At 49.2% G+C, this 23623-nt stretch overlaps 9 protein-coding genes across 9 annotated transcripts; 3 read left to right on the top strand and 6 right to left on the bottom strand.

Annotated features, from left to right (window-relative positions):
- Nucleotides 1-1612: 1612 nt before the first annotated feature.
- On the top strand, nt 1613-3083 carry N7509_010268 (hydroxyacid-oxoacid transhydrogenase; the record flags this gene model as incomplete). The annotated part of the gene is made up of 3 exons (XM_056634905.1): nt 1613-1893; nt 1961-2019; nt 2077-3083. 3 exons carry the CDS (start codon nt 1613-1615, stop codon nt 3081-3083), a joined length of 1347 nt encoding a protein of 448 aa, XP_056485525.1.
- A 246-nt stretch (nt 3084-3329) lies between these two features.
- Nucleotides 3330-5048, bottom strand: N7509_010267 (Zn(II)2Cys6 transcription factor domain-containing protein; the record flags this gene model as incomplete). Its single annotated transcript, XM_056634904.1, has 2 exons — nt 3330-4922; nt 4992-5048. The coding sequence occupies 2 exons, from the start codon at nt 5046-5048 to the stop codon at nt 3330-3332; spliced, it is 1650 nt and encodes a 549-aa protein (XP_056485524.1).
- A 1678-nt stretch (nt 5049-6726) lies between these two features.
- Nucleotides 6727-7827, bottom strand: N7509_010266 (alpha/beta hydrolase; the record flags this gene model as incomplete). The annotated part of the gene is made up of 1 exon (XM_056634903.1): nt 6727-7827. One exon carries the CDS (start codon nt 7825-7827, stop codon nt 6727-6729), a length of 1101 nt encoding a protein of 366 aa, XP_056485523.1.
- Nucleotides 7828-8648: 821 nt separating this feature from the next.
- N7509_010265 (uncharacterized protein) lies at nt 8649-9835 on the top strand (the record flags this gene model as incomplete). Its single annotated transcript, XM_056634902.1, has 5 exons — nt 8649-8947; nt 9009-9235; nt 9285-9366; nt 9429-9471; nt 9527-9835. The coding sequence occupies 5 exons, from the start codon at nt 8649-8651 to the stop codon at nt 9833-9835; spliced, it is 960 nt and encodes a 319-aa protein (XP_056485522.1).
- Nucleotides 9836-10251: 416 nt separating this feature from the next.
- N7509_010264 (tetratricopeptide repeat protein) lies at nt 10252-12014 on the bottom strand (the record flags this gene model as incomplete). Its single annotated transcript, XM_056634901.1, has 2 exons — nt 10252-11763; nt 11829-12014. 2 exons carry the CDS (start codon nt 12012-12014, stop codon nt 10252-10254), a joined length of 1698 nt encoding a protein of 565 aa, XP_056485521.1.
- Nucleotides 12015-13610: 1596 nt separating this feature from the next.
- Nucleotides 13611-15524, top strand: N7509_010263 (uncharacterized protein; the record flags this gene model as incomplete). The annotated part of the gene is made up of 4 exons (XM_056634900.1): nt 13611-13863; nt 13920-14135; nt 14213-15354; nt 15384-15524. The coding sequence occupies 4 exons, from the start codon at nt 13611-13613 to the stop codon at nt 15522-15524; spliced, it is 1752 nt and encodes a 583-aa protein (XP_056485520.1).
- Nucleotides 15525-16190: 666 nt separating this feature from the next.
- Nucleotides 16191-18151, bottom strand: N7509_010262 (uncharacterized protein; the record flags this gene model as incomplete). Its single annotated transcript, XM_056634899.1, has 5 exons — nt 16191-17462; nt 17520-17622; nt 17685-17729; nt 17779-17947; nt 18043-18151. 5 exons carry the CDS (start codon nt 18149-18151, stop codon nt 16191-16193), a joined length of 1698 nt encoding a protein of 565 aa, XP_056485519.1.
- A 663-nt stretch (nt 18152-18814) lies between these two features.
- N7509_010261 (peptide-methionine (R)-S-oxide reductase) lies at nt 18815-19514 on the bottom strand (the record flags this gene model as incomplete). The annotated part of the gene is made up of 2 exons (XM_056634898.1): nt 18815-19188; nt 19253-19514. 2 exons carry the CDS (start codon nt 19512-19514, stop codon nt 18815-18817), a joined length of 636 nt encoding a protein of 211 aa, XP_056485518.1.
- Nucleotides 19515-19871: 357 nt separating this feature from the next.
- N7509_010260 (uncharacterized protein) lies at nt 19872-21585 on the bottom strand (the record flags this gene model as incomplete). The annotated part of the gene is made up of 2 exons (XM_056634897.1): nt 19872-21494; nt 21556-21585. The coding sequence occupies 2 exons, from the start codon at nt 21583-21585 to the stop codon at nt 19872-19874; spliced, it is 1653 nt and encodes a 550-aa protein (XP_056485517.1).
- Nucleotides 21586-23623: the final 2038 nt, after the last annotated feature.

The following is a 23623-nucleotide window of genomic DNA, read 5'->3' as shown; positions in this document are numbered from 1 at the left end:
TGTCGCATACTGCAAATTATCGGCCTCCTGTCATTGGTTCCTCTTCTCGGATGGCGACATGCGTCCTTTCTTCATTTCTTGGCTGCCCCAGGCCAGCCGACGAAGATGCGCCAAAACGCCATCCTATGTCCCCTGAGGATGTTACATCCCTGACATTGTCGAGATCATTTCCCTGAGGTTGCGTGCGCTAATTACACAACAGTTCCTTCCGATCATCTCGAGCTATAAAACAATGGTAATTCCGGGTGCCGAAATCGTTTAAACCGCATTTAACCTATTCACTACAAACCCACAAGTTCAGCATTATACGAAAAAAGCAGCAGCATGATGCTTGGCAATTATTTTTCACTTCTTTCTCTCGCCACATTGGCTTTTTCCCGTCCTGGGTCTGAAATTGCGAGCAATCGCGATGATCCAGTGCCCTACGGTGCATTTCCATCATCTACGCCCTCTCCTTCTGTCGCCCCGGTGGTAATTCCAAACGCCCCAGAGAGCGACGCTTCCAGTGTTGGAAAGGCAATCATATACAACTCTTGTCGATTTCCGATTTATGTCTGGTCAGTGGGGTCAACAATCACTCCCGAAACCACTGTTCTTCCGTCCAAAAGCTTCTCAGAGACGTATCGTGTTGATCGCCTCACCGGCGGCATAGCTTTGAAAATAACGACGGTAAAGGATGGACTATTCAATAGTTCACCACAGACGATATTTGCATACAATCTTGATGAGCAGAATTCGAAAGTATGGTATGACTTAACAGATGTCTTTGGAGACCCATTCAAGGGACATCCGGTCTCACTGTTACCTTCCGACCCGACCGTATTCTGGCCGAATGGAATTCCTCCAGCTGGGAGCGAGGTTAGGGTTAAGCCATCGACCCAAGACTTAAGATTGTATTTGTGTTGAGCGGAATTGTGGTGGTGTGTGTGGCTGTTATACTATAATTATGGGTTTCACACCTACGAGAGGGAGCGTCGGGCTATCAATTTCTTTTTTTTTTGACTGAAAAGTAGTGTTTAATCTAGGAATTTCTTGCATTTGTCAAACAATTCACTTTGAGTCAGTAGTTTTTCCACAAATAATTGGATTAGTTCGTTTACTCTCCGAGAGCTACTTGGTGCTGATGTCATTGCCGAGGAACCTCGGCCCCAGTCAGCTCACGCACAGCTGATGCACCAGTTGGTTGCTCAACAATGACGGGAGTTGGTGGAGAAGAGTTAAACCCCAAATTGGAAATGAAATTGGAGAAATAATAGCTTAAGCGGTAAACTGAGCATATTCAATGGGCATAGTAATTGGCTGACAGACTTCGGTGTTCTGGCCGAGTACTTGAATGCCCCCGATTCCCCCGCTCCCGCGAAATTGGAGAAACAGTCCCGCTTTTGGTTCAACCTCTCCCTTCTTCACCTCTTCCACTTCTCTCGTCCACACATCACGCACGCACCCACAGACACACACACACCACCTCAAAATGGTCGCGCCAGCAATCAGAGTGGCCCCTTCGGCCGCGAATCGCGCCTTGAATCTGTTGCGCACAGTGCAGTACACTCATCCACCCAACTGCCCTTGTCATTCCAACCCCAATCACCATCATCACCACAAGACCTCTTCAATGATGAACACGGTCCGCCGCCATCTGGCTACTCCCGTGGATCCCTCGCGCGAGAAAGAGTACGCTTTCGAAATGGCCGCGTCTAGTATTCGTTTCGGTCCCGGTTCTACCAAGGAGGTCGGCATGGACTTCAAGAATATGGGCGCCAAGCGCGTGTGCATTGTCACCGATTCCAATGTCACCAAGCTCGATGCTATGAAGCAAGCGGTGGAGGGTCTGACTAAGGAGGGAATCGCATTCACCATCTATGACAAGGTTCGGACTGAGCCTAAGGACAGCTCGTAAGCTCCCACACTACAATTCGTCGATGATGGAAAAACACAGCTGACACTGCATGAACCACTCCAGAATCAGAGATGCCATTGCGTTTGCCAAGCCCTATAAACCCGACGCATTTCTCGCAGTTGGTACGTCAAAACAGCGGGCCAGAAAATTCAAGAAGAACCACTACTAACCCGTAACAGGCGGCGGATCTGTCATTGACACCGCAAAGCTCATGAACCTATATAACGCTTACCCCGAAGCCGACTTCCTTGACTTCGTCAACGCCCCTTTGGGCAAGGGTCTTCCCGTCGACAAGCCTCTGCTCCCTCTGGTCGCCGTGCCCACAACAGCAGGCACGGGCTCCGAAACAACAGGAACCGCGATCTTCGACCTCGTCTCGAAGAAGGCAAAGACAGGAATTGCCCACCGCAACTTGAAGCCCACACTCGGAATTTGCGATCCGCTCAACACCCGCACCATGCCATCCGCCGTTCACGCCGCATCAGGCTTAGATGTGCTCTGCCACTCCCTTGAATCCTGGACCGCTATCCCATACTACGAGCGTACCCCCCACCCGACAAACCCCATCAACCGACCCGCCTACCAGGGCGCAAATCCCATCTCAGATATCTTCTCCCTTCACGCCCTCCGCAGCACCGTCAAATATCTCCCCCGTGCAGTCCGCGACCCAGATGACCACGAAGCGCAGTCTCAAATGCTTCTTGCCGCTACGCTAGCAGGAATTGGCTTCGGAAATGCAGGTGTGCATCTTTGCCACGGCATGAGTTACCCAATTTCAAGCCAGAACCCTGGGTACAAGCATAGCGGATATGAGGTCGATCATCCCATCATTCCCCACGGTGTTTCCGTCGCAGTCACAGCACCCGCTGTGTTCAAGTTTACCGCGGCCTCTAATCCTGATCGTCATCTTGCTGCTGCGGAGGCATTCGGTGTTGATATTTCGAACGTCAAGCGGGAGAGCGCAGGTGAGGTTCTCGGCGCTGCGATCGCTGAATTCTTGGCTTCTTTGGGTGATCAGCCTCGCGGTCTTAAGGATCTGGGCTTCAAGGCTTCGGACTTGGAGGGCCTTGTTGAGGGTACCCTTCCGCAGAGACGAGTCCTTATGCTTGCGCCTAACTTGAGTGAGGAGCTTCAGGCTGAAAAGGGAGAGCTAAGAAGTCTCTTGGAAGAGTCTTTCGACTACTGAGGTGATTGTTGGAATGTGAATCTTTCATGATGTGATGAGGATTGGATATTTAAGGTGTTGGAAAGCTAAAATGAGATACTGTATATATAACGAGAATATTTCCACCCGTGACAAAGAAGAAATTGGATATCACAAGTTTGAAAATGCAGTTGCGCTGTGCAGCAAGATAAAAATCCCAGGACCTGCTTGGGTTTATTCAAAGGGTCATTCCAAGCGACAGAAATGATTCGTGGGCAATTCATACAATCAGCGCGATGAGGACTCGGATGTCTCAGCAGATGTGTCTTCTTCAACACACGCAACGGAATCAGTCAACAGCTTGACACCCATCATCCCCATCGAGGAAGCGACGCGGTCTAGCCAAATCACGGCGCGTGGATCATTCCTATCAGATGTTTGGGAGGGACCTCGACCAAGTTCGGAGTATATACGGAAAGGAAGGGTGAATGTCCTCGGATTCGTAGCCGGGGGCGATGGAGTGTCCACACTGGCGTCACTCGGTGTTGCTATTGGAGAATCTGGAGAAAGTTCTTCGATAGTGCGACTGCGCTTCTGATCTTCAATGCGATCATGAAGCTGACCAAGTGTTTCAAGAATGCTTTCCGATCCCCGGAGAAGCAAGGAGGGGCCCGTTTCTGGGAAGATTTCAGGCACAGGCCCAACAAAACTCTCCGGTCGTCGCACAATGCCTTGCTGGCGCTGACCATGGGCGCTAATACAAGCACGAAGCTTGATATTGAGATTATGGAGCTTTCGAGAGGTGTTATTGATGCGTTGCAGAAGCGCTTCAACACTATCGTGTTCCCATTCAGTCCGACCAGAGAGGATGTCTTGAGATTCACTGATATATCGTGGACATTTGACAATCTCCATAAAGACCTCGTCCGAGGTCACTGCATAGGCAGACCACTCACCGGGCTTCTGTGCATCCTCGGCCATAATTCTCCGGGCATAGTTCTGCCATTCCTCCCGATCCAGAAAGCAGGGTGTGCCTTGATAGACAGCCGTTGCGACATGAAAGCCCCGAAATGCGATGTAACATGACCGTCCGAATCCAGATTCATGGAGAGCAGGTCTGCGGCTCATCATCAGTCGCTTGACAGCGTCTGAATGGATCACCCACGCACCGGGGCTGGTTTGCGCGTACATCTCGAACACGCTCAGCATCATTGCGGTACAAACCATATTGTCAGACATAGCCCGGTCGGGATTATTCAGCGCACGAACAACTGCCTGTAAAGAAAGACCATACATGCGCCGACTTGTTCTGAGAAGAACTGGATCTTGAGTGAGGTGGGCGAGATACACGGAGCTCAAGCAGCAGATAGCGGAATCCATAAAGGCATCCTGGCCGAAATTCAGCACGATGAATTCAGCAAAACCCGGCTCACTGCCAGCACGGAAATGATTGTGAAAATAAAGCGTCGGAAATGAGGCGCTGATGAAATCCAAAAATAGTTGTGGTTGCGCTGCTTGGAATGTTTTGCGCACCAGAGACGGCGACACACTTTCATCGAGTGAGACAGAGGCGGAATGTCGGCGCATCAGAGCTATGGCATTATCGCGCACAATTACAGCGACGCCAGCTTCGTGGTCGACGACAGAGTCGGAGCTATCGACAGAATCAAGAGGCTCTCGCAGTGAGGACGATGTTGAGGCCGAAGCCACTGTGCTTGGCGTGGTGGGCCCCGTTGAAGCCCCGCGGCCGCGCCGTCGTGGACCGCGATGGCGTCGAGCCAAAATGGGGCCCTCATCTTGAAAGCGAAATGTGCGACGATATCCCGGACAGGTACGGCCGTATCGCTGGCATTGAGTGCACTCGGGGACTGCTTCGTCACACTGGATTACCCCTCAATCCGTCAGCAATCGAGTTTCAACAAGCAGGACCTGTAGATGCGCAGAACTCACCTTGATGTGTCTGTCGCGACAGAGAGAGCAACCAGTACTGTGCGGTACCCCCACCATGGTTGACAACGGCAGAATCAGTGCCAACTCATGACTGAAGTAGACGCTGTGACCCGACAGGGGTGCGACTCTGTGCGTTTGTTGACCTTTTGAACAGATCGCTAGAAGCTATCGCAAAGTGCCACCGGGGGTGAGAGGTTTGGGGGCGGAGAGGTTGGATGGAGCTAAAGGAGGAATAAGAACTTGAAACTGAAGATGATAACATGACAAGAGGCTGAATTACGTGCCGGAGAACAGCCGACAGGGCGTAGTGGGGATGGTGCCTCCCTTGGCGGGCCAGCCGTTGCAGGTTGTTGGGAACCTGAATACGGAGATCGTATTTTAGACCGTGGATCCGGGGGCGATCTTCTATTTAAAACTTTCCGATACGAGGTATACTTTTAGTATACGGAGATAAGACAAATATAGAACAAGATGTGTTAGGTCACTGTCCATTGTTGAACTTGAAGATTTCCTAGTAGTTGACCAGGTGCATCCCACTGTACGGAATACTCCGTAGTACATTCCTCGTACATAATCGAAACTAGCACGCATCCTGCAATCTGACGCTGCATGTATCAGACTGACGCTCGGACCTATGATATAGGGGTAATTTAACCGATTTTTGAGATCGACATCCTCTTGACACAACTTAATTTCGTTGCTCTTTCACAGAGAGCAATATGCCAAATTTGAATGCATTTAGGAGTAGTCGTATAGATCAGAAGCCCTGGAGTAATACCAAAAAAAACTTGAAAGCATACAGAGTTGAAGCCCCAGGGGTGTGCGTTGACGACACTGGCGGCAATTGCATATATCCACCTGGGCAGCCGTAACCACCATCCATCCGGGGATCGTCTAGATTCTTCCATGCTTTCGACTCTATGTGATGGAAAATCCTTTTTTTTAACTGGCGGACGGTTGCATTTTGGAAAAGAACGAAGTGAGATGGTTTATAACCGAACCTTGGTGGGATGCTACCGCCATCCTGATATCGAGAATCAAAAGTAGTTCGACCGAGTTGTTTTTGGCAGGTTTAAATGGACTGCTTAAGAAGGATGATAGTTGATGTACAAAGTTTCACGATTCGAGGATGCAACACTTGTCCTGGACAAGAGAGTCGCTTTATCGCATGTATAATGGCCGGGAACTCTCCTGCTGTCGAGAGGGCCCTCAATATTCTCGATTCAACATACACCTACTTCGCTGGTTCATGAAGTAAATTGAAAGAACTTGGACTTTGCACTCAACATCCGGTGAAGTTTCTTTTGTCATTTCGGGAAGTGAAAATGAGACCGCAGAATTCTGAAAGTGATCAGAAAGATGAGAGGACTTTTCCGGTTGATGGGGAATCACTATGCTATGTCTTTGTATGTCTATGCTACTCGTACATTCGCTCGGGTACGCGTCGTTTTGAGGTTATCTGCCAAGATTAAGAAAAGGATCGCAGTTAAGGAAGTGAGCATAGAGATACTAGTATGTTTCACAATGATAGCATTTCCCCGCTTGGGACCCGGTTGCAACTTTGAACGCATCGAAATATTTATTGCTAGGCGAATCTTTCGTAGGGAGAGAATATTTATAACTAGAGACCTCTATAATCATCACCTGAGACATTATCTGTTGTACCAAATACTAGCAGCGCCTAGATGGCGCCTAAATTTCTCAAACACTCCGGACCAATTAAGTCTTCCATCCCCTAAGACTGCTCTATCCACTTCTGCAGGACAGCAGCAACTTGCAAACTGTTCTTCTCCATGAAGACCATATGTCCATTACCATGAATGCCGACATCCGCCAGTTGGAGATGCTCCACCGGGACACCAGCCTGCTTCAGGAACTTCACCGTGCACCAGTCATACGGCGCGTGGTAAGATGATTCGGTCGTCATAACGAGGACTGGCGTCTGAGCGAGATTAACTAGTTGCCTCGGTGCGGGAGAATCGGCCTGGATAACGCAATCGCTGTATTCCGACGAGTTGGAAGGAATGACGTGCTTCACGAGGTCGGAGGCATCCTTCAAGGCGGGCGAGTAGGTGATCGGGATATCAGTAAGCCCGTACGCGCGACTGGAGGTGTTGCTGAAGACAGCTTCCTGAAATGGAGGACCGGTGGGTTCGAGCGAGACGATCGAGTGGACGAGTTTCGGGCGCACATCCGCAATAAGCCAGGGCATACATCCACCCTGGGAGTGGGAGAGAATGATAACCGGGGATCCGATGATGTCGAGAAGAGCAGCACTAGCAGCTTGCACGGTTGACTGCTGGTAGGTTGCTGAACCGAGAAATTGGACAGTTGAGGCATAGTAGGCGTCGAAAATAGGGTCACCCATGACGCCCGTTCCATTCCATTGGGTATGCAGGGAGGCCTGCGGCCAAAGCTTGTACTTCTCGGGCGCAGTGAAACGTTGCTGCAACACCTCGGCGCTGTAGGTGCTTAGAGTCCCATTACCGGGGATCCAAGGACTCCGGCCGCGGAAAGTTTGGTCGACGAGATAGCATTCATATCCTTGAGAGAGAAAGTAAGAGGCCCAACCTTCTCCTCCATCAGGCTTGTTGAGCCAGTTCACGGCCGTTTGTGCCTGTCCGTGAATGAACAGGATTGGGTGAGGCTTGGTAACCTTGTCCGGGGTCAATTTCTCGACATACATCTGATCCGCGAAGACATGCCCGCCTGAACTATCCAATCTGTATTGACCGCCAACGTACATGTACGATCGCTGGGCCGGCACCTCACCACTCCAGCTCGAAGCTGTAGCAGCAATTGCGCCTGCAATCAACAGGATCCCTGTCTTCAACATGTTTTTGAGAGGATGGGTGACGGAAAAGCAAAACAAAGCTTATCAGGGGTCGATATATGCTAACCTGAGACCCAGCCAAGCTTGCTGGAATGTTTTGCCGAATTTATCCCGCGAACTTGAATGACAGTTTCGCCCCCACAATGGCTCCCCACTGGACAGGTTGTACGAGGCTACCATGGTAAGACCGAATAAATTCGAAGGAAAACAATTTCAGACGAGCAGATGACCGGAATTGTGAATAGCTTAACGTCAACCCTGAAGACTCGGACTCTCGGTGATTGCCAGTGGTCCGGCAGGGGCATTCAAAATAAATTTCTATTCTGGCCTCCTTATGAATTAAACGTTGTGATAAATTTTATTGGTCAACAAAAACCCGCTACGTGAGTCGATTAGGAAATACAAAGGACTGATCATGGATTTCATTGGCCAGGTTTTAAATCTTATTAAGAATTCGTACGACATTAATGAGGAAATCTGACTCCGAGTTCTTTTGACCCACTGCATCTTACGGTTTTTCCCGTGTCAAACCCTAATGATCAAGAATAGATGGGCAACAGGTTTTGCCAAGTGAACCTTGAATATCGTTGGCGCCTCTCCTTTACAGTCTTCGTAAATGAGATGGGTCCTCATTCCGTAGGCGATTCCATTTGGGTTTTTCCTCCCGAGGTGTTATGAGATACGAGTTCAGAAGATGGCTATTGGAAATTCTCCTATTGGAAATTCTCCTCGGTCACCTTTTGATATACTTGCCTCCCTCCCAGTCTCGCTTCTCTCACTTTTCTTCGTTTCTTTGGGACCCTTAGAGGCCGTCATTCAGAGACATGGATTCCACTCTGATTATACATTGGGTATTTACCTGGCTGACAATTGGCTTGATCCTTTTGCGGCTTCTTATGCGGAAGCTGAAAGGATTGCGGTTTGTCCTGGGCGATTATTTCTCAATGGGAGCGATCCTATGTGTGCTCGCCCGCCTCGCCTTGGTCCATGTTATTCTCATATGGGGGACCAACAATATGACTCCCACTTTTCGACAAACACACCACTTCACTCTAGAGGAGATCCGTCGCAGAGAGATCGCGAGCAAGTTTGTACTCGTCAATCGCGTTTTCTACAATTCATAGTAAGTTCCGGGTTGAATGCGAATGAGGTTCTCGTGGTGCTGTATCTCATATCTCTTTTAGTCTGTGGCTTCAAAAATTTGTTCTTTTAGATACGTATAGAAGATTGCTTACCCAGCTAAGTTGGGAGAAGATCACGATGATCTCCTACGTTGGGGTATTGGCAGCGACATATCTCACGGTCCAGATCGTGACCTTTACTGAGTGCGATCCTTTCTCTAACTACTGGCTCGTTTACCCTGGAGACCCAGGAGTATGTTGCCAAGCACAGCTCCAATTGATCGTCCTCGGTATGTCCCCATTAGGAAAGTCACGTCAATTTATGTGCTAATGTCTTAGGCGTGTTAAACATCATCACCGATCTCATGCTGATCGCGTTGCCGATTCCGATTCTAGTTATGGTCAAGCGATCCACCATCGAGTAAGCTTCAGTCAACTTTTATCACTGCTATATGCATCTTGCTAACGTCTAATCTCTCTCAGAAAACTCCAATTAGCTGTTCTCTTCGGGGTCGGCCTATTCATAGTTGCAATCACGATTGCCAGATTACCCCAAAACGCCAAAAACCCCACCGCACAAGTTAGCAGAACAACTTGGGCGTCGATTGAGTTACTCGCTGCAGCCGTCGTTGCCAATGCCCCATGTCCTGTACGGACTACTGAAAGGACACAGACAGCGCTCTAAATACGCGGCGTCAGGGGCTGGATCGGCTGGACCATCGTGGCAGGGACTACAACAAAGATCGGCAACAAAGGAGCCGGATTTCGAACTTCAAGGGATCACTCATAGTAAGCGAGGGTCTTCTCTTGGTTCAAAACTATCTTCTAGGAATTATGTGGATATCGATGGTCAGAGCAGCCAGTCGTTGACACGAAGCCTAGAGAAGTGAGACATTAAACTAAGAATTAATACTAATGAAATATAATTGATTATCACCGCGCATGATAAAAGCTAGCTATGTTAGCATTAAAAGAGGTATTTGAAGAAGGCAATTTCACAGGGTAAGATCATAATGTTTGCCCGGTAGATCTAGAATCCTCTCTCGTTCATACAATGGGCCACAATATCAAAACGGAATGTTGATTTTCTATTTCTTGAATTTTATTCCATACCAAGGTGGGGTCATATTACCAAGGATTCTCATCAATATTTCATTTTTCATTTGTCCTTTCTTCGGGAAACTTCGAGTCCACCTGGGCATGTTTTTGAAATATACCAGAGAGGAAAGATTCTGTTGGTCAACCAAATGAATGCCAAATCCAGGCTTCTGACCTGCTGACCACTTAGTGCAGCTCTAGAGATCATCTAGCAACACTTCTTGGTATCCAGTTGGCAGAAGCACGATGTCCTGATTGGAATGTCGGCTACTGCAAGAGCCAACTTGGTTGAATGCTCAATCATAGTAGCCTCTTCAGTCTTGCCCAAGCGAAGAAGACACTCGTGATATCCTTGAAGCGACCAAACGTTGTTGGGGTGGCGACGAGGTCGAATAACAGATTTGTCAAAACCGAGATCCGCGCGATATGTTTTTGCTGCTTCTTCGAGGTGACCTTGTTCCATCAGCAGCGCAGCATATGCGTGGCGAACAGGCTGCATCCATGACCAAGGCTCACTGTAGGGCAGCTTATCTTCAATGTCGATCGCGCGACGAAGGGATTCAAAAGCCTTGTCGAAGTTTTGACAGCGGTATTCAATTTCGCCTTCCAACATTGCAGCAGCGACCTTGAGCACATCAACAATCTTGCCATTGTAAGCGCGCCGGCTTTCTGGGACTAGCGCCCATGTCTTTAAAAAGAGTTCCTGCTCTTTTCGCGCCGAGGGGAGATCACCGGTAGCTGCATATGCGATACCCTTAGCATAATGAGCAGTAGCAGTTGTACCCGCATACAGTTGCTGATCATGGGGTAGATCCTTCTGCTTTAGCTCCTCCCACATGCCGAATCGTACCATGACATGCAAACGAATGCCCACGAACTGCTCCAACCAATCGATCATAAGGGGTGATGTAATGCGAAGTACTTCCTCGGGGAGCGTTGATTCCATGCGAGTGACCGCATCAAGGGCGGCCTTGGATTTACCTGCGAACATGGCCGCATAAATCAGAGAGTGATAATCGTGCATTCGATAAAAGGTATAGAAGTTCGTGGCACCAGACTTGTGGAAGTATTTGTCATCTGCCACAGTCGATTTATAGTTTGAATCCAGAGATCTGCGCCAGTCGCCGACCAGTATATCGAGATGGGTAGGCATATGTCGAACGTGACCAGCATCCGGGATTAGTCCCCTCAACGCATCGGCAGGGTTCATACCCAACTCTGGTGTTGGAGACATTTCGATGAAATGAATATAAAGGTGAAGTAATCCAGGGTTCCGGTATGCGCCATCTTCTTCTCGCGCCAATGCACGCTCTAATACAGCTTGTGCTTCAAGTGTGCGGGCTTTCGGATTCGGCAGTCCAGTAAACAGATCCCAAAGGGCCCAGGGTGTCATATTCATTAGCGCATCGGCATATAATGTGGCCACATCAAGATCCTGGCCATGTTGGTCGTAGACCAGTTTCATGGCATCGGCGTAACCTTTGTTGAGAGCTGGGTAATCACTTGCAGGCTTGTCAGTCAAAAATCGGTACTGAATGGCCTCGATAAGAGCTTGTTCGAGCGGTGTTGCGTTTGCCGAATGCTCTTTGGCCTTTCGCGACGCATCATACCCCCTTTGAACGGATCTGTAGAGATCGACACGGTCAAATGATTCAAAAGGTCGATTATAATTTGGACCAACAGCATATGCCAACCCCCAATATGCCATCGCGCAATTTTCCTGGTATTCGGGGGAACGTTAGCGGTAGCTGCGGGGTTGAAGATCATTTGGGAGTGTGAACTCACGTCATGAGCAATAGCTTGTTCGAAACAAAAGGCACCTTCGGCATGATTGAATGAATACACCCAGGTCAATCCTCTATTGAACCAAGTCTGGGCATCGGAGCTGGCGGTGGTGACTGCGTGGCCAAATTCACCCAGGTCATAGTAGTCGGCGCTAGCCGGGATTGGGGACATCTTTTCTTCGGTCATTTCGGCGACGAGCTAGTAGGAAACCAAGAATCGATGATATCTGTAAAGGTCACAAGGCCTTTGAGGATGGGAGGTACTAATTATTTAATGTTGTGCTTGGTCGTGGTGGGGCCTGGGCCACCTGGCATCGGAAGTGGAGTGGATGGCGCCACTTGACTCATCAACTTGAATCAAAGCCCGATTTAACCAAACAATCCCCGGTCGCCGTAGTTTGTGATCAGCCGACCTATTCGCCGTTGAAAAATATCTAGCGACCATCTGCGATCTCGATGTAAGGGGTCTGTTGAAAGCTGAATGTTGGACCTACATTCCAGTTATATTATTGAACTTGAACTGAGCACCATCCAATGTTTTTTCGGGAAAAGAAGTCAAATCCATGCATTTAGGCATTTTGAATATTATTATGGGACAAACCGCTTTAATATCGCTATAGGACCGTTGGAGCTACAGTCTTGACTGTATAGTGGAATAATATTCGTCCTTTGTCTGCCTTGCTCACATCTCCAGTAGCAGCCCACGCAACTACTGTACATTGCCGTCGTTGGTCATAATGGCCGTCGCGTAGTGGATAGTCTGGTATCTAGGCAATGAAATATCTTGGTTTTAGAAATATCACATCAAATATGAATGTGAAGTGGAGCCATTGTATAGAACTTGAATTCTTTTCAATCCACAGGTGGAGTATATTCAACTGTTGAACCTCCAGGGCTCTCTCGAATATGACGATATTTCCTAAGTCAAACCTAAATCTTGGAATAGAACTAAAAACAGAAAGGCTGTGCGCTGTGCGCTGTGCGATATATTGAGAAGTCACGACTTGGCGTCAAGTTGATGTGGGATTTCATGGCATCTCAAACAATTTCGGGGGGAGTGTCGGATATCGTACGAAGTGTTGAAACCATCTAGATTGTGATCTGGAGCAGATATGTACTAGTAGGTATCTGGGCTACTCGATAACCCTAGGAATTAACTATACACTATACTATACCTCTAATTCTACCTACTATACGTACTACGCAGCCAATCCGTTTGGGGACTAGCGCAGATCTACGAACTACTAACTACTACTGCACCATTCAACTTCACCGCTGAAGACCGTTGACAGCTCAGCTCCTAGTATTAGCAATATACTAGCCTGTCAATAATTAGTCTCTCTCTCCTTCTCTCGCTCCGTGGCTCTTCGGGATCAAACCATTGGAACCACCGACATCGCGCCGAGTCACCAATCATTGGCGTCATGGCCCAGCTACCCCGCGCGCTGCTCACTCGGGAGGCAATGTGATGTGACACGGCGCAGTTGGCGATGATTGGGTAATTGCAGCGAGAATCACCAGGCTGTCGAGTTATAATGGGCCAATCTGTTAATCTGTCAAACTGCGATGTCGCTCCGCGTCTGGCGCCCAAATTCACGGCAAGAACGCTGAACAACACAACACAAAGTTGGGAGAAAGTACGACGAGACCACCAAGGTTCACTGATCACTGATTGCTGACGCGCAGTCACTCACTCACGCCTCGTATAAAACCCTCAAATCCCCTCTTCACTCCTCTTCACCTCAATTGATCCATCCTTCTACCCCCATCTTCAGTCCCCAGCATGCCCCTTTTCAAAAACGCCCCTTCCAAGGTCCTGGTACCTGAGAAGTTGTCCCCAGATGGTCTCGCCCTCTTGCGGAGCTCCCTGGACGTGGACGAGAGGAAGGGTCTTAGCCCTGACGAGCTGTTAGAAATAATTCCAAACTATGAAGCTCTACTCGTTCGTTCTGAAACGAAAGTCACAGCAACCGTGCTTCGTGCAGCTCGAAACCTAAAGGTTGTGGCACGAGCTGGAGTGGGAGTCGACAACGTTGGTATGTACACAAAAGCACCGCTCATGTGTTGTTGCATGTCTGACCTTCGATTATAGATGTCGAGGAAGCCACCAAGCTCGGTATCGTTGTTTGTAACTCACCATCCGGCAATATCGGAGCCGCAGCAGAACACACGATTGCTCTCCTGATGTCGATGGCCAGAAAGATACCAGAGGGGTGTGCCAGTCTCAAGGATGGGAAATGGGAACGAAGCAAGTTCGTCGGGGTGGAAGTCAAGGGCAAAGTTCTAGGAATTGTGGGTCTGGGGAAAGGTATGGCATGGCCTTTCATCTCCACTTCCGGAGATAAGTCAAAGAACATTATCAAATAACTGATTGATCTCATCTAGTCGGTCTTACCGTCGCTCGCCTTGCCAAGGGCCTCGGAATGAACGTCCATGCCTTGGACCCCTATGCCTCTCCAGCTGTGGCAGCCTCAGCCTCAGTCACCCTCGTCTCGTCACTGTCAGAACTTCTTCCGACCGTCGACTTTCTCACCATCCATACGCCTTTGATTGCTTCCACTCGCGGTATGATCAGCGATGCCGAGCTTGCTCTGATGAAGCCGGGCTCCCGGATTCTCAATGTGGCACGGGGAGGCACAATTGACGAGACTGCGCTTCTAGCCGCTCTGGAATCTGGCCATTTAGGAGGAGCGGCGATTGATGTGTTCACTTCAGAGCCCCCGGTGCCCGATTCGACTGCTGCCAAATTGATTGCGCATCCACGGGCTGTTGTGACACCTCATCTTGGAGCGTCAACGGTTGAAGCCCAGGAAAATGTGTCAGTGGATGTCTGTCAGCAAGTTCTCGAGATTCTCGCTGGCTCGCTACCTCGAAGTGCCGTAAACGCACCCATCATTTTACCAGAAGAATACAAGAAGCTGCAGCCGTTTGTTCGCTTGGTCGAAAAGTTGGGCAGTCTTTATACACAGCACTACGCTGGCTCGCCAGGGGGATCGATGACCTTGAACACTTTCGACCTCATCTACAAGGGAGAGGTGGCCGGTATCAACAATACGGCTCCTCTATTTGCTGCCCTCATCAAAGGTCTACTGTCCCCGATTAGTAGCACGGAGGGCATTAACATCAACATCGTCAATGCCGAACTTGTAGCTCGTGAACGCGGAATATTCGTCTCAGAACAACGCTCTCGCGACCCAGCTGACGAATCTTCTTATTCTTCACTGGTCACTCTTGTAGCTCGACCACCATCCCGTGCTTCTTCCCGTGCTCCGACAGGCGATGTTGTCGGAGGTGCACCTCACGCCCAACATCAGCGCATCATATCTGGCACATGCTCCGGTGACCAACCATTGATCACTCGCTTGGGCCGATTTGAAGCCTCCTTTGAACCCAATGGAACTCTTCTAATCTGTGAGAACTATGACTCGCCCGGCAAAATTGGCGTGGTCGGCAGCATCCTCGGTCGTGAAGGCGTGAATATCAACTTCATGACAGTCGCCCCGGTTTCTTCCAAGCTCATTGCCGGGGTGAAATCACGGATATCAAAGCAACGAAGGATGCTTCCGCCGAAGAAGATAACCCGATATCGAAAGAAGCCTTGATGATTCTCGGCATTGATCGAAACGTTTCTCCCAAGGTCACGACCGATCTTGTCAAGGAAGGGGGCGTGCTCAGCGCTTGTGCCGTGACACTCTAAATGACGCTTTCTTCCAACAAAGACTGTCTGATTTCCCTAACTATGAGCTGATTAGAACGGCTTCCTCCTCTATTACTCAACGCTCTCCACGGATATTCTTCATCCCTGAATTTCAACACAGCAGGAGTGACGTGGAACTTTTTCGGTAACCGTTATAACCACGGACTGCAAGTCCAAATCAATTACCCTGCGCTGCGCTCTTATGCATAGAAACCTCAATAATGAAAAAAGCTATCATTCTAAAAGAATATGAACTTCATTTCAAAAAAAAAAAAAAAAAAAACTACTTATTGAATCTGGTAAATCCATACATTTCAGGATCGTCGCCTTTCTACTCGAATGATTTGAAGAGGTAAAACTATGTTGATTCGACTTCCTAGCACTCTACAAACTTCACGGCAGCACCCCAAAGCCCCTGTTGTTCATAGATTATATAAGACAAACTAACAACAAGGTAGAAATCGAGGTGGATGGAAATAAACAAGAGGGGAAGGGGTGTAAGCCAAGGTAAAGCAAAGACTCAAACCGCCGGACACCATGCAATAGCCAATGTGCAGATCGTACTACCACTAATGCAAGATGGGAACAAAACGGAAAATGGGCAAAGGGAGGGGGCATAATCATCGAAAAGACTGTCTCTTTTCATTTACTATCGAATAGGACTATTTACTCCCAAACATTGGAGAAAAGGTCGTCCGATCCACCACCAAACCCGCCAGCCGGCTTGGTTGAGCTATTGGTGGTCGTTGTCGTAGCAGGCGTGATTGGAGAAGCGCTGGTCCAGCCGCCGAAATCTTCGTCCGCGGCCACAGTAGGGGTAGGTTTAGGGGCCGGGGCTCCCCAGCCACTGCCTATGTCGTTTGCAGTCAGGGTGTCGGGGACCTTCATCATGGAGGCACCGGACGGGGCAGCCGGGGCGGGTGCGGGTGCTTGAGCTGGCTCGGGGTTGCTCCAGGCATTACCACCCCAGGGGTCCATCATACCGGCGGCAGCGGCAGTTGCGGCGGGAACTGCGGGCTTCTGGGCCTGTTGGGGAGGAGATCGAACTGGCGGACTAGAGATATTGAATGCGGAGCTCATTTCCTGCTGAGGAGATGACACGGTAGGCTTGGGTGGTGCTGCAGGTGCGACAGGTGGAGAAGAAAGACCCCAGAGATCATTGGAGAGTGATGAAGATGGCGGGTTGGGCTTGGGCTGGGGAGGTGGCGAAGAAAATCCACCGAATCCGAAGTCTTGGGAGTTTGAGGAAATTGAAGTGTTTCGCGACTGGGGCTTTGTTGCAGACATGGTTGGGGAGGTCAAGCTCGCGAAAAGGTCACCACTAGCAGATCCAGCAGGAGAGGTAACCTTGGGAGCAGCAGGCGTCGACTTGGCGCTGCCAAAGTTTGTGAGGTTTGCAAATGGAGATGGCTTCTCGGCGGGCTTGGCTGGAGGGGGAGAAGTTGTAGACGGGAAGCTGAGTCCACTGAAAGCATCGGTCAAACCACCCATGTTTGAGGATGATGGGGCCTGCGGAGATGCCATGTCGCCAAATGAGTTATTCCGCTCATGTTGGACCGGTGCAGGCTGCGGCTTCGAATATAGAGACAGAATTGATTGCTTCAGATCGGGACGAGACAAACCGCTCGGCGCAGCGGGAGTGGATGAGGTGCTACTCGGTCGGCTTCCGGCAGGCGGTTGAGAGTTGCCAAAGAAGTCTAGACCAAGCAATGAATCACCCGTCTTCTGGGCCTTGGGCTGTGTAGGTTGAGCTTGTCGCGGGGGTGGGGGCGCACGAGTAGATGGCTCGGTCGTGCTGGGTCTAGGCGGGGCAGACATCATATCATCATCCGCAAAGAGATCAATGGGGGCTTGTCGGCGCGTAGGTTGGGGAGGAGGTGCAACTCGCTGGGAAGCGGAGCGCTCAATCTTCGCTTTTTCCTGGACAACCGCAAGAGGCTGGTAAGGTCAGTGGTTGTTCGAAATATTGTTCGGCGCATGATATCCGAGGCTCACCACATCGTCGTCCCCTTCACTCAGGGTGGAAGGATCAGGAATCCCACCCTCCATAACCCATCGCTTGGCCTCATACTTGGTCCGAATGAAGTTCTCGATTTTCCTGAAAGTGATCACATCAGCAACTTATCCCAGTAGCCGGTGGCAATGCAATCAATCACTCACGCATCCGACGGAACATGGCCAGGTGCCAGCTTCGCTTCCCAGTACCTATACAGCATGAGTACAGAACATATGTTGTCAATTCCTTGTCACTGACTTGTTGGCCCTTCCATTGCCCCATTTCAGCACACTTTGGACTTGCTCATCGGTCCAGGCATCCAAATCGACCGACTTGACCCGGCTAATGTGTGTACCCATTCCTCGATGAATACCGGAGCAGCGAATGCAGACGAAGATTCCCAGATTCCAAGAGGCCCATCGTGGATCTATATTCAGCAAGTTTCAATGTTAGTTGGCACGTTCTCAAAACAAAATGACCTATCGCATGGTCGGCCGCTCGGAGACGAGGGGGGATACTAACGCTTGTTGCGCTTGCAGTCAGCGCACACCTTATTGGGCTCAAGTTTCAGCAGACTCTTGATGGTCTGCTGATTCTGGGCAGCTTGGCCCGGGGTAGCACGTCGAGACATAATCTGTTGGCGACTCGAAGTGATGATGAGAAAGGAGAAACAATGGGCAACCCGCAATGCGCAGGTGGCGGTCGGTGCTGCGGCCTTAGGCTGCGGTCGGGGGTCGGTAGGGTGGGGCGGGATGTGCCAGATGCGCAGTTTGATGTATATTGCCAGTGCCACTCTTGCCCAGAGACAAGGCTCTTTTTTTGAACTTGAAGCTGCCCGGGCTCAATCTAGCAGTACGATTATACCCGTGGACATACAAGGTCACTGGCAATACTACTAGTAGGTACCAATAATTTCCCCTAATCCAATTTCCAGGTGTCGGGATCATGATGTTCATTTGTATATATTTTCGCCACATAATATTGTTAGTGCTAGTATGTTGTACTACTAGTACTAGTACTGCTAATTTACTACTAGGACCTTGGAAGACGAAATTCCAATGTCCTTCCAACCTTGGAAGGTTGTAATACGAGTCACACTTCAAGCTGAACACGGGAAATAACCTCAAGTTCCTTTACACTTCACATATCTTTTAAAGTTCCAAGATTGACGGCTATCAATCCACCACATGGCACTATACACCCCCGAGGTACTCAAAACATGCTTCTCCGCCCAGTCCAATCAAGTTCCTAGAACACCGTGACCTTAAATACGTTTAAATGGCTTTATATCCAATTACGCCTTGGACTTGACCTTAGGATCTGCGTCCTCTGAAAAGCGCAAACTGATACTGTTAACACAGTGTCGCTCATCGGTCGGCGTCGGGAACCCCTCTCCCTCGAAAACGTGTCCAAGGTGACCGCCGCAGTTGTTACAAACAATCTCAGTCCGCTTCATGCCAAAGGTGTTATCGACATGTCTCTTAACGGCACCGGGAATCGAATCGAAGTAAGCGGGCCAGCCACAGCCAGACTTGAATTTGTGATCGGCTGTGTACAGAGGCGCATCGCAGCCGGCGCAGTTATAGACGCCTTTCGAGGGATAATGCTTGTCATATTCGCCGGTACCAGCGGGCTCGGTGCCCTTCTCACGGAGAATCCGAAACTGTTCTGTGTGTAGACTGGCGTTAACGGCGTGTTCATCGTCGACGGTACAGAGCACCAAGTTACTTACCGGGATTCAGAACCGTTCTCCATTGCTCATCACTACGGTTGTCCGGGTATGACATGTTCTCGGTTGTATCTTTGGAACTGCTGCTTGAGCCGAATAGCGCACCGAGGAATGGCAAGGTTGGAGCAGCGCGTAGTGTTTTGGAACTTGCTGGGCCGGGTGTCTTGCGCGTAAATATAGAGTAATGCCGAGCAGGACCTGCAGGCTTAGCGAGGGTGAGTTGCCGGAGGGGTGCTTGCAAGCTTCGGAGTGTTTGAGGTCGCATAGAGAAGGGTATCAGCAGATTATGCCGTTATTGTCGCTGAGGGGCGCGACGGAGCCCGCTAAGACAGAGGTGGTTACGTCATCATGCGGGGAGTTCGAGTCGGACTTTATATACAGTTTGTTTAGACCTCCTAGGAATGAATGCCAACTTGAAGTGGATGGAATATATGATGTAATAAAACGCCAGCAATGCATTGGTTTATGGGTATCCTCTAGCAAAAAGCAAATCGTGCATGTATGTCAACCTCTCCTGATGCAGATGGTACCAACCGAGGCCAAGGCAGCCATAAGATGTCGGTCATCGCATGGAAATGATTTGAAGATGTTCCGACGAAAGATCATCACTCCCATACTGGTGCTAGCGTCGAGTAGCACCGAGAACTATCAAAGACCCGGGTGTGATACTTATACGCCATCCTTCGCTGATTAGCATTTTTCCAACAGCCGGGCCCAGTCTAGAAGTGCCATCCCGACTATGGCGGCCAATGCCGGTGATAATTTTATAGCCGCCATGAACATCAATACCGCCTCCTCGTATATACCTAACATCTCCAAGAGAATCCCACCAGGAAGCGACGCGCTCGCGAGTGATGCGCTTTGCATTTTCAACAGTGACTCCATGCAAGTCCAGGTCACATTTTGACGATTGTCTGTCAACGAGCCGATCAGATGCTGCCGCAAGTTGATTCATTGCACGCTCCCGATGCTCCTGTCCAACTTGGCGATAGTATGCCGATACTCCACCGTATAGGTGGTTGGATCTTGAACGACGCGCAGCTTGTGCAGCTTGCATATGTGCGGCTGAACTTGCAGCAAAATTGGCATTTGCAGTTGATTGCAGATCTTCATATTCGATGTTGTTATGAGAAGGCTCCGTGGGACGATAGGAGGCTCCAGAGAGATCATTCTCCTCGTCATCATTAAGATTGAGCGGTGTAGGTGTGAACTTGATAAGTTCGCTGATCTCAGCCTGAGAAGGCTGTCGAAGCAACACGGCCGCCAGTTCATTTGCCGGCGTTACCATGTCGCCCGTAACCCGAAGTAAGCCGATGAGTGTGGTCTTCGAGATGGTTGGATAGACAGCGGCAAGTTCAGCAACATGTTCCATCATGGCAGGGTCCTTGTCAACATCGGAATTATTGAATTGGTCATCAAGAGCCAAAGCCTTGATCGTCGCACGAAGGTCCATCCCTTTGCTGTTGTAGATGGCCGAAATCTTCCCTCTGGGCAGATCAGGGATGCACGAGCAGATGAAATCTATGTCAGCCTTGCCTGTCTCCCACTTGTTCGTGATAGACGCGTCTTGAGATGACGAAGAACGTGCCAGAGGGACTTTCTGGTTCTTATTGCGCTTCTTGCTGCGACCCTTCTGACGACCGATGTCTGCATTTCCTGCATAGAATCCATCTATGCCCTTTGGCACTGATATGTGGCTGTCGTCTCCGGTGGTCAAGGTCTCGTTGAAAAAGGACAAATTTAACAATACGTCCATTGATTTGTCGACATCACCGTCGCTCTTTTTCAAGCACTGCTCTATATCAAGAAGAGAGACAGTGGGAAACATTGCAGCTAGCAAGTTCACCTTGTCGTCTGCCGATGCACCGGTCAATTTCAAGGACCCATCAGCGGCAATGGTGTACGCAATGTTTGGGTTTATCGGTGACGCAATATTTCTATCGGAACTTTCATCGGACGCAAAATATGACTCCATGCTAGTGACGTCGGTGAATGTGCGCAGTGAATCTCCATGAGCTGAGGTCCCGGCCTCGGAAAGAATTCCGCCCATGTCGGTGGCAAGCTGGTCATTTGCCGTGCCTGAAGGATCAAATGGATCGTTTTCTTGGAGCTGAGCAGACTCTTTTAGAGAGTCCAACATCCCTCTTAAAGCAGTGACATCGTTGGAATCCGTGAGATTAAAATCGGAGACAAGAGCAGCAAAAAGAGCAGAGTCTAATGGAGGGCAATATGTTTTCTCCAGTTCCTATGAATCCTGTCGCATCAGATACCTGACTGGGCCATATTCCATACTATAGAGCACTTACAGATCGCAAAGTATCGCCGATATCATCCATGATGATAAATGTCGTCAACAAGATAGAAAACGTTCGTGAGTTCAAGTGGCATATCCTGCCTAAATCGGAGTTTCTCCAGCGCGAGAAATAGATAAGAAGAGAAGCTCTAATTCGAATAGTCGATAGGGTTTGTGAACAGCTCCATAAATGTAGGGCGACGGGTGTGACGTGCCCCCAAGTCCAGGTTGTGGAGGGAATAACTCCGATCCGCGTGGGGGAGTCTTTTTTGTGCCCGTGTCCACCGCCAACCTAATGGGCCCAAATAGGGTTTGGAGCCTTTTGATTGGCTGCATCACGTTAACTTGCGATGCGCTAAACTTCATTGGAATGGTGGGGGTTGTTGATACTGTGCATTCTGGGTGCTTATCAAGGTGAATGTTAATGATAATGTGCGATTCCGTAGCCTGTTAAAATAAACACCATAAATTATTCCTACTTCCTAGTAGATCACGTTCAGTCCAGTTACCCCAGAGGATTTTTATCAGCATTGAAATAGATACAAGTTTAAATCCATCGTCCTAATTTGAAACCTGCAGACACAGAAGGTTCTTGGAGTCCGAGTAATCTAGTATGGGCCGACCAGGTGCTCTATTTCTCAGGTGCCTCTCGCAATGCGAGGTTTCAAAAGCCTCGAAATAATGAATAACAAGATGTTGTTCTTGAATTAATGATATTGCCATATTCTACGTCATATCTCGCGATGACTATGATATTCAGTAGACCCAACTGGCTCTGTGGTTCTTAGATACCGCATGTCGGTAGTAAACAACTTGAATCCGGCCACAGAAGGACTGTCGGAGAGCACAGGTATGCGTCAGAGACTGAAGGACCACAACCTCTCAGCAAGAGCAAAACAGGAATACGAAGTGCAACATAGGACGCTGATAGACACATTTGAATTCAATCTGAGGAGAACCCAATCAAGATGATTCCGATCGGGGGCTGTACCTCCGCTGTGCGAATACTAATGAACAGTGCCGAAATTTATACACACTGGCACTCTCACGCAATGCATGAAAGAGACCAGAAAACAGAGAGCCAATACTATAATGAGTAAATTTCGGCGATTCATAGAAGAGATATTTTTCGCTCATAATTACATTCCGGTGTTGCGTGGGGAAGAAGTCAGGTTGAAAACATAATTGGCCTCGGCTCTTGGCATCTGTCCCACATAGATTCATGACTTCCATTCGAGACCATGCGCAAGGAATCCATCTGTTCCGAAGCGCTATGGCCCTCAAAGATAATTATCCGGCCTTTCAATTGGGTTTGGAGCAGTATCTTGCGATGAAAAGATAGCCTGGGTCTTGGGCCATAAGTTCAACATGGCCACCCCAGTCTTCACAACAAACGGCACAAATATAGATATAAGCGACTTGCGGGTTATGTGTGGACTACTGGTACTAGTCGTAATAAGCCCAGAAAAAGAAGCCCGAGATTCCACATTTTGAAAAAAGTCAGATGACATCTTATTTCTGCAAAGCTACCCGGGTGACCTATGTTAAATGGGCTGCAGCGGTGATCGCAGTGACAAGACAAGTAAAAAGAAATGAATTGGCTACAGAAGCTTGTAAAATGCAGCATTATCCCCTCATTTTCAATATGAACAGGTACTGCACAGGAACTATGACGCGCGGCCGGTCGCAATGGCGTTGACTGTGCTGCACAAATTCGCCGGTTGAGGATTAAAATTTGGGCCAACATTGGTTTGTTGCAGCTACAGCTTTCATACCTTTGGGAATAGAAGATAGTATCCTTGATACACTACGGATTCTGCCTGGGTGGTAGAGGAGTACGGCCCTGCTGGCTGCTTCTCGTACTCCCCTAGATATCGAAGCATGAGACATGACGCATTGAAGCATCACGAGTACCCTGGCTCAGAAAAGCTCAGAATGAAATTGGACAAATGCTGTGCAATGGGTGGCGGATTTCTGGTTATATGAAACTTATAAAACATTCACGGCCCTCCCAAGTTTTCTATTCTTCTCCTTAGCTGACCGACTTCTGCTTCGATCCAGTTCCACGATTTGATTGAGGA

Source organism: Penicillium cosmopolitanum (genome assembly GCF_028827165.1).
Source record: "Penicillium cosmopolitanum strain IBT 29677 chromosome Unknown utg000009l:1.0-9042332.0:1.0-9050551.0, whole genome shotgun sequence".
Lineage (NCBI taxonomy): Eukaryota > Fungi > Ascomycota > Eurotiomycetes > Eurotiales > Aspergillaceae > Penicillium > Penicillium cosmopolitanum.
The sequence above is the reverse complement of the archived record's forward strand: the minus strand, read 5'-3'. Positions and strand labels throughout refer to the sequence as shown.